A 10,686-nucleotide genomic window follows, 5' to 3' on the forward strand; every position below is an offset into this window, starting at 1 on the left:
TGCTCCATTGTATTGTCTTTGCTGATTTGTCAAAGATCAGTTGACTTTATTCGTGCAGATTTTTTTCTGGGCTCTTTATTCTGTTTCATTTATCTCTTTATTTGTTCTTTCATCAATACCACATTATCTTGATTACTGTAGCTTTACAGGAAGTCTTAAAGTTGGATAGTACACATATTTTTTGATAGTGAACAGTAGCCATGTTTTAGAATCATATAACTAACTTTATAAAATGACTATGGCAGCATTCTATTTTTTCCTATATTGAGAATAACTTATAAAACATTATCAGAAGTTCTTTCTAGAAAACTTGAAAGACTTTATTGGTATTCTTATTATATAAAACAATAAGATATATATCATCTCAGTAACCAGTTTGTCAAGAATCAAGATGATTTCCTAAAAATAAAATCCTAGACCTGATATACACTTGTGTTTTCTTCTATATATTATAATGTTCCATCAAAAAAAAATTAAACATTTAAATTTGCATGAACCCATGCAAAATCTGATTATTCTAGTACTGATGACCTTTGAGTATGTCCTTTTCCAGTTGACTTGAAATGCCAATTTTACCATATGCTAGATGCCTATGTTTTTCCACGGAATTTACCACCTGTTTCTGGGCTTGAGCCACATTATTTTAACTATTATAGATTTATATTCTTTTTATAATATCTGTTACTATCTCCCACCCTCCTAAATATTTCTCAGAGGACCTTCAATTTCAGACCCTTTCAGACCCAGAAGCCTTTGGAGAAAGGTGTGGAGAGAGCTGATACAGTGAATAAACACAGGAAGTTTCGTTTCTTTCCTCTGCTGTAAAGCACGATACCTCCACTCTACGTTTACTCCTCTTGTGCCCAAATCCAGATGTGCTAATGTCTCAGCTTTGTCTGGCTCTATTATGAGAAACAAAGTTGGCTTTGCTCATTTCTAAGTTTGTTCCATGTGCTGTGTCAGGATTAAAACGAGGGGCCGCTCAGAACTGTGCTGTTGACTTCAGTATTTCACTCCTAATAATACTACACTACTTCCTCATTTCCAGATTAAGATTGGCAAAGTTTCAGCTTCCTGAAGTCAATATTTTTTCTTGGCAGTTGGTTGAGGATGGGAAATAGGAAGCTTGAATCGGCCCTTGAAATCTCCCTTCAGTCCATTTCATCACTATTATATCTAGCAGCATTTCTTTGAAAATTTCATTAGATAAATGTCCTATCCTTGTTTTTCAACATTAATACAGATTTTCCCTAATCATCTATTTCCTTGGTCGTTATCATGGGAATTTGAATAGGAGGAACACTTGATGCCAGTTACAGAAAAAACAAACAAAAAGACATCGGATGGAGATTCCTTCAATTACATTTTATTTCATTCATAAATGTATATATATCTGGATTTATCCTTTCTAACTGTTACAACAGAAGATCACTCCTTTGTTCTATCTAACACTAATACCTTCAAATGTCTTATACTGTGGATTTTATCCTTTCTGTATTTTCTGGAACATTTCACTATCAGTTATCTCATCTCATTCTCAACTACAGGATGATTGCCATTGTCTCTTAAACAGTTTCAAATCTCTTCTGTTAAAAAGGTAAAAAATAAAATATAAACCAATTTTTCCAGACTCTTTATTTACCTCTAGCTATTTCTCTTTCTCTTTTCTATTTTGAAGCTAACTTCTTGAAAAAGTTTCTGATTCCTGCTGTCCTTCCTTACTTCTCTTTTTCAGTTGCCTCCAATCCGGCTTATATTCACTTGAGTTTACCTCAACTAAACTAATTAATGTACTCCTTTTCTCTCCATATGAAGAACGTTTTCCAGTCCACTTACTATTAGACTCCTGAACAGTGCTAGAATCCTGGTACACTTTCCATTGTTGCCTTCCCTGACATGCTACCCTCATACTCCTCCTACCTCTCTACCTACTCCACTTTCTTATCTTTTATAGGGTCCTTCCCCATATGTGGCCGTGGGAGTTCCTAAAGTCTTGTCCCTGGGTTCTTCTCTCATGCTGTAATCTCTTGGTGTATATCTACAGATAACCTGCAAATTTTCATCTTTGACCCAGTCTTCTCCTCTGTGTCTCACACTATAGAGTCTTCTCTGCTTCCAGAAGGTAACTAACCTGAAAAAGCTCTTGCTGAGTAATTCTTATTTAACAAAATAAACAAAAATAAATAATTCCTATTAAAATTAGTGATACACAATTATTTCAGTAACTAGGTAAGTATACATACGATATTCAATGTGTAATAAAAACAGTAATGCAAAATATGGCGATGAATTATCTTTCCAATAAGCAAATCAGAAAATCATGTCTCACTCATTTTTTAATAAATGCCAATGATCTCTCATTACTTTTATCATCAAGACTAGAATCCTTCACTTGGTCTATTTACCTCCACAGCATCGCCTTCACGATGCCTCCCTTCCTCTCTGCCCCTCCAGGCCCGCTGGTCTTCTTTCAGTTACTAGAACATGCTCCAGGGTCTTTGCTTATGTTGGTCTGAGACTGGAGTACTTCCCCATCTGCTCCCCACCACTGGTGGCTAAGGTCTATCCTCCTTCAGGTTTCAGTTCCATCACCACTTCCTTAATGAGGATCACCTCTGACCGCCTTCACTTGGTCGAATCTTCCTGTTTATCTCTGTATACCTCTTCTTGACAGTCTTACCATGGTTGGATTTTATATTTATTTTATGATTATCTGATTATTGGTAGTAGAGTTAGTATTCTTTGTTGACAGTTGTATCATTGGACCCTAGTACAGCACCAGGTATGTTGTACGCACTCGATGTACACTTGTGGAATGAATAATGAAAAGAAGGAGGAATAAATGGTATTTTCCTAGGGTTTTTTTAAAAATCATGAAACATTTTGGATTATGACAGCAGCTTTGGGGGAAATTCTGCAAATGTTGGTTCGTTGTTCTTTTGTATTATTTTCTAAATACTTGTATTTATATTTATATTTCTCTTTAATTCAATAGTTATTTAAAATGATCTTTTTAGATTTTTGAATGATTGAGTTTTATTTACTTTTAATTATGTTATATTTTTCCTGAAATTTATATTTGTTCATGTTGTAAATAAATATTAGAAGTTTTCCCTTATTCTGTTATTCAAATTAATGTTATTTTCCTTTAGACTGAAATATATTCATTGAAATTGTGTAATATGGTTGTTTGTTTATGCTTTTAAAAGAAGACATCTATGAAAAATTGATATTTTATGACAGTGGGACATGTGAATTGCCCTGACTCTGCTCTCTGTCTTCTGATATGGAACTAATCTTCCTTTTAATTTTATCCTCCTGGAGTAATATATCCCAATGAACTCTCGGCAGTTTGCAGACCCCTAGACTGAGGGTTAATTCCACCTGCCCTGCTTCACACCTCTCTATCAGAATAAAAATTTATTTTTAGGTAACTTGATAATAATATTTACTTTTTGGGGGACACTATACAAGATGATAATAATATTTGATACTTACATAATGGTTTTGATATGCCAGGCTTGATATGCTTTAAACATATTAACTCATTTAATCCTCAAAATGATACTACAAAATAAGTATTATTTTATAGTCTTCTTTTTCCAAATGTGAAAACCAAAGCACAGAGAGGTGAAGTAAGTTGCTTAAAGACACACAGAAAGCAGACAGCAAGGGCTGGATTCCAATCAATGGAAAGTCCATGCTTTTAACCACTAAGCTGTATTGCTTCTCAAGCACAAAGACTGCTTTACATCCTTTAATTCAATTAATAATACCCAGAAAGTCTATATAAGGTAGATAGCATTGACTCCACTTAAAAAATGAAGAAACAGAAGTTCAGAAAGAGGAGATAATCTTCTAAAGGCCACAGCCCTTGGAAGCATCCAAGACCAGATCTGCACTGAGATCTAATGTTTATCTTTCTACATGAAGCTGACTCAACACCTGGAACTCTCATTCTATCACATGCAGACAATGAAAAACTAAAAATCAAAGAATGCAGTATTGTCAACAATTTGCCGTTGGAAATGCTCATCTCAATTCCCAACTTCATATATCTTATTGTACAGTGTTCTTGGGGAAAGGGCATGAAAGAAAAAGGTAAGAATTGATAGGGCTAGGTTAGGACTGCTATCACACAGGAGGCACTCAGTAAACACTGTTTGCATGAAAATTCCTCTAATTTTGTTTTTCAGTCATCTTTTTGCAATAAGTTTAGTAGACATTTCTCACAGCTGTTAAAAAATCAGACACTGGAGTTTTCTTTTAGTTTTTAGAGTTGTTTCCAATTTTTGTCTTTCTTAATGTTTTCTTTGGTATGTGAATGGTAAATGTAAATGGACTTTGTCTTGCTACTGCATATTCACAGTACTAAAGATAGTTTGGGGCAGATGATATGCATTTAATAAATATTTGTTGAAAGGATAAATGTTGAGAGAAGGCACACTGGGAAATCAATATCTACCTTCATTGGAAACAAAATTTCTTTTGAGAATAAAGATTATTTGATATTAATATATGCAAAAAGCTATATATTTCTTCTTAAAAATGGTTTAAGTTTTCACAAAAGATTTTGGTCTCTCTCAAGTATGTATTTTTTTTGCCAAAACTATTAAACATACTTTAGTTAACCTCATGTCTAGCAACTTTTTTACACTTTAAAGTACTTTTATAGATATTAACCCTAGGGATCTAAGTGTTTAAGATATTAATGAAGGGTGTTGGTAAGTGGTAAGTTATAAACTTTAATGAGTTTAGTAATGATTTATGTAAGATAATTTTTCAAAGTTTATGAATGACATAATTAAAATATACTATTGCTTGGTTTGAATTTCCACAGCTCAGTCCGTTTTTAAGACATTCTGTTTTGAAGAGAACATTTAATGTCACTCTACCAAATTCTGTCCTTCTTAAGACAGAAAACACTTCAACTATACAACAAAAAGCCAAACCAAAACACCGACGAAGCAAAGTAGAATCTTCTAAATGGTAAGTCACAGAATCATATGGTTGCTCCATTTTTACAATCCATAAATTAACTGTCATACAGAATCTCTGGGTCAGATAATTTTTTTTCTGCCTTCAAAGCAATACATTTGCGTCCGTATTCTAGAGATTGGTTATGTTTATGGTCCCAAGGAGTAATTAACAGATTATAGGAGAGCACAAACTCCATGCTTCCAGAAATAAGTGCTAATCTGGTCACGAATAGCCATTACATTTTCATTTTTATAGTCTGCTTTTCATTTGTCTTAAATGCCAAGATAGAAGAGTTACCTTAATGAGGTAAAGGAGACAGGCTTTCTTTTAGTTAACCTATCTTTGTTAATATAAAGAAATCTGAAAAATAGGGGCCAGCTCCGTGGCCTACTGGTTAAGTATGGTGTGCTGCACTTCGGCAGCCCTGGGTCGGTTCCCCAGAGCGGCCTACACCACTCATTGGCAGCCATACTGTGGCGGTGATGCACATGCAAGATGGAGGAAGATTCACACAAATGTTAGCTCAGGGCGAATCTTCTTCAGCAAAAAAAGTAAATAAATAAAAAATAATGTCATGCTTTAGTCAGTTATTGTGAGATTATATCTCATTGAAACCTAGGCTTTTTTAACCAAATTGTACAATCAAGTAAGTTTGCGTTAAGAAGAGATATTCTTTTGTAAACAGTTAGTAGATATTGAACACTGAGTTAAACACTGAGTGTATAATAATGGCTGTGACAGTGATTTGACTTTTATTTTCTTTTATACTATTTGATGTTACTGTATTCCAGACAAAGATTCCTTTCTTTTCAGTATCCATACCACCAAGTGGCGTTATATTTCAGAAATTTACTGAGATTATATTAATTGCTAGGGAACTGGATTCTAAACGGAAAATTATTTATTAAAGTAAGAAAATTTTATTATCTGATATACCATTTGACTACTTATTGGAGCGATAGATAAAATTCATATAGATGCTATCAGAGTCTCTTCTTTCTTCAGTCTAGACCTCTGCTGTCCATCACGGTAGCCACTAGCAACACGTGATGGTTGAGCACTTGAAATGTGGCTATTTCAAATTGGCGTGTGCCATAAATCTAAAATTCACACCAGATTTCAAAGATTTAGTTTCACATAAAAGGTGTAAAATATCTCATTTATAATATTTTTTATTTATTACATGTTGAAATGATAATATTTCAGATATATTGGGTTGGATAAAATACACTGTTATGGTTACTTTCATCTGTTTATTTTTATTTTTTTAATGTGGTCATAGGCTCATATTATATTTCTTCTGGAAAGTGTTGGTCTAGAGCATCCATATTTTGCAATAGTGATACATCATTAAGCTATGTTAAAAAATAATGTCTTATTTTCAGTTCCATTTCACACATTGTGCTTTTGCTTCTATTATATATTTTGTTATGACAAGGAGCAATAGCCCATTATCTCTGCTCATGATCACAATTAATTATTAATAATACAGCACTTCCTTTAAAATGTAAAGATTTAAAAACTATTCTACTGAATTTAAAACTACAGCCTTACCTTTTATGCTATAATTGTGATAATTTTCAATTCTATATCTTTTTTGAGCCCACAGAGCTTATTACGATCATTTCTTAAGTTATATTCATGTAGATTTACCCACATATTTATTTGTTGCCTTGCTCTTCACTCTTTCTTTCATTTCTGTGTTTCTCTTTGGGATCATTAATTTCTGTCTAATGAACTCTTTTTGGAAATATTTTTATTTCATCTTCACTTTTGAGGAATATTTTTCCTGGATAAAGAATTCCAGGTTCACACTAATTTTCTTTCAGCATTTTAGAGATGTCATTGCATTATCTTCTGCCTTCCATGGTTTCTGATGGAATGTTTTTCCTTTGAAGGTACTGTGTCTTTTATTTGTCTGGCTGCTTTTTCAAATTGTCTTTATGCATTTTTAAAAATTAATTTTACTCTAATGCTCCTAGGTTTTCCTGCCACCCACCCCAATCCTCCTTGGTGTTTGCTGACGTTCTGGGTTGTGTGAATTGGTGTCTTTTTATCAGTTGTGGAAAATTCTCACCCATTATCTCTTAAAATATTGCTTTTATAATATTTTCTCTCTTCTTATTTTGAAAATTGAATTACAGGTATTAAATCCCTTTACTGTGTCTCATGTATCTTGGATGTTCTTCTCTGTGTTGTAAATCCTCTTTCTTTCTGTACTTCCATCTGTATATTTTCTAACAATCTCTCTTCTGGTTCACTAATCCTTTCTTTCCTTTCTTCAAATGTCTAATCTGAAAAGAAGTCTATTGAGTTCTTAATGTAAATTATTATATTTCAATTCTATAATTTCCATTTGATTATTGTTTATGAATCCTAATTATACGGTGAGATTATCTACCTTGTCAACAATTTGTTTAAGCATTTTACTCTTCATTAATTTGAAGGCCATAATAGATAACTCCAACTCTGATTCACCCTTAGATCTGCTTATATTATCTATTTATCCTCTTTGTTTCTGTCTTTTGATTCTATCTCCTAGCATGCCTAATAAGTCATAGCTTATGAAAAATTATAGAGGTAATTTGATGCTTTGTCTCATAGCATATTCCTCCAGACAAGGTATCCTTTTGCTTTCTCTCAGGCACCTTAAATATGGGGAAAACCAACTTTTTCTAGTGCGGGATTTCGCTTGTTCAGAGACTGGATTTCATATGTTTGTGAGAGCTGCTCTAATTCCCATCACACATGTTCCTAGGGTGTAACCTTTCTGTGATTCTAGGATCATTGCAGGAAGACAGTGATGATCACTAGAGTTCCTTCTCCTTTTTTCTTCCTCCACCCTGTGAAACTGCAAACACTCTGTGCATCTGCCGAGACCTTTAGCTGCTACCTTTGACTCTACTTCTTAGCCTCTTGGCCCTACATCAAATAAAATTTAGCAGATGTCTTAAGGGTAAAAGATGACACAATACCAGAATTTCATCAGTGTTCTCTTTTCTTCAGGATTTTTTCCCTTCAAGTCCTGCTGTATTGGACTTGAACTATAAGCTTTGTTTCTATAGGCCTTGAGAAGGGCAAAATCTCAGCAGAAATCTTAGAAATCTCAGAAATCTTAGATTTCCATTCATTTTTGTGGTTGTCTTTTCTGCCTTTTGGCCTTGCTTAAGAACTAAGAGCCCTCCAAGGGAATGTACGGCTCACCTCAATGTTGCTGCTCCTCATCCTTCTCACCAGGTTCCTGGTCCTTACTAGGCCTGGTTGTCTGTGTAGCTCTCCATTCTCTTAAACAGTTTTTAATAGAAATAAATTCTCCTAATTTTTCTGAGACTTGGTCTAAAACAAGTTACTCTGCCATATCTGAAATTCTTCCTTTACTATAGTTTAGCAAGCTCTTTCATGTCTACCTCACAAGAAATTCTTGAAATCCCGTATCTTTGATGAACGTTTATAACTAAAAAGAATACCTTCTAGACATGATATATCCTGACATGTAACTATTTACTCATCATTCTACTAAAACTATATATTCTCTTTAAGGAAATATGTTTATTTATTTTTTAAACTTCCAGGTTTACTTCTTTGAAGATTATTATTGTCACATTATAAACTAAACATTTTAAAGTTATATATTTAATTATTTAATCGTTTTTACACGATATCATACAAAAATAAGTCATTCAAAAATGTTTTCATATCCCATGTGTGCCCGCTCACATCCCACTCCCTCTGTAAAATAAACCTTCAGAAGATAAAGCCAGATTAGCTCCATGTTCAACATTACTCTTACAGACAAACAAAAAGACTGACTCCATCTTTTCTGTTTATACATTCTCCTCTTATTACCACCAGAGAACCTCAGAAAACAAATCAGATTTGCATTCAGAATTATTTTGTATTTCAGTAAGTATAGTGTCATTTGGAGGCTCCCTCTTTTAATTAACTTTCAGAAAAAACTATTTTATTTCGCAATTAAATTGAGAGAAGTTTAATGCTTGGCTGAGCTACTATACTAACTCTAAGGCAAAATGAGTGAGTTAACATGTTCAAATGGCTGCTGTCAGCTCCACTCGTGTGTGGGTGAAGGAGGAGCAAGCAGGATAACAGAAGAGTGTTGGATGATTGAAAATGGGGAAGGAATCACCATCTGAATGTCAAATAGCAAGGGTGACGTCACCAGAACAAATTCTCTGGACTTCACAGGTTTACCTTAAGTCAAGCAAGCCACATTTTGTTCAACTGTTCCTGGTAATAATGGGAATGAACATAAAATATTGTTGTCAAGTGTAGTCTCACATACATGACTTAGTGAAAAACTTGATATCTCTCCTAAGATGAAATCTGGTACAGCCTTTTATGTGTTACGAGTACATTTTATAACTAATTTTATTATAAAAGAGCTTTATTCCCAGAGTATTCATCAATGGATAAATCACTATATTAAATAATATTTTGAAAGTTTTAACAGCTTATTTGGTTGCTATTTTTTTTCTATTCTATCAATTACTTAATCTTATTAAATTCACTATTATGATGATGTAACATCCAAACAGTTGCAGGTATAATATATGTTTTGATATACACTTTTAACCAGCTTTGGTTACCAGCAGAGTCCTTAGAATAATCCAAATACCAAAGTTCTGACATAATATGAACTACTTGATATCAATGACACCTAGTTTGGTTAGAAAAAAAGGATATTTTGTGAAATTTTTGTATCTTTTTTATTTGAAGTAACATAATTAGAGGAGCAATATGAAAGAATATTTTGGCTTAGGTTGAGAAGTACAATAGAGACACCACTTAATAGAAACAACTTTGCTTTCCCCACAGATATATTCCAAATGTACTATCTATTAATATAAAGGTCAGCTGACAGTGCTCTCATAAGAAGTAATTCCGTTTTGATGATGTCTTCTATCAGCTACTCAAAGGACCAGAATTGCTCTTCTAACCTAGAGAGATAGAAAAATCTATTCTTGCCAAACATTTCTGTATTTTTTCCTCAAAAATTTTCCTATTGCAAAAGCAGTATATATATTCATTGCATTCTTTCTAAACATATGTTACTAGTGTTTCCATATAAAATATAACTCTGAATAAAGATATTTGATGAAAGCCTTTCTTTTTCACTTTAGAATCTCATTCTCTAACTAGAGAATGCAATTACTTTCCAAAAACTAGGCATACTGAAATGAAGTAAATGACTTTATTATGTGTATGTATCATCCACTTGACTTATTTTCTTACTCTTCAGTTCTCTGAAATTATAAATGTGGAGAATAAAAATTGTAAAAGGAATATTCAGTATGTTTTACTTCGTGTGAATTTTATGTGCTCTCAAAAGAGAGAGCAAGGAAAAAGTGTTTAAATTATGGCAACACATATAATTCTCTCCAATGGCCTACATATTTGGGGAAGGTAGATAAGCTTAAATATTAAATCCTAAGACTTTTGAGTTTAATGCACTAGGTTTAACATAATCTTGAAGAACACATCAGTCAGAGATAAGGATTTGGATCAACGGTTCTTAATTTTGGGAGGTAGCATAAACTTCTTTCAAATTTTGATAAAAGCTTTGGAAACTTCATTGGTGAAAAATGATATGCAAATAAAACTTAGCATAATTTCAAAGGATTCAAGTAACCCTGAAATCTTTCAGTGTGTTCTGGTTTAAGAAAACTTCATCTAAAATATCTCCACGAA

General features: G+C 33.2%; 1 protein-coding gene across 2 annotated transcripts in view; it reads left to right on the forward strand.

The window, feature by feature from the left end:
- Positions 1–10,281, forward strand: part of STPG2 (sperm tail PG-rich repeat containing 2) — a 519,252-nt gene extending 508,971 nt beyond the window's left edge. For both annotated transcript variants that reach the window (XM_070614235.1, XM_070614236.1), the window contains 2 exons: positions 4,841–4,989; positions 9,814–10,281. In XM_070614235.1, coding sequence (XP_070470336.1) covers positions 4,841–4,989; position 9,814 — 150 coding nt within the window. In that variant the 3' untranslated portion in view covers positions 9,815–10,281. The remainder of the gene's footprint in view (positions 1–4,840; positions 4,990–9,813) is intronic.
- The last annotated feature ends 405 nt before the right edge of the window (positions 10,282–10,686 follow it).

Source organism: Equus przewalskii, chromosome 3 (assembly GCF_037783145.1).
Source record: "Equus przewalskii isolate Varuska chromosome 3, EquPr2, whole genome shotgun sequence".
In the NCBI taxonomy this organism is placed as follows: Eukaryota; Metazoa; Chordata; class Mammalia; order Perissodactyla; family Equidae; genus Equus; species Equus przewalskii.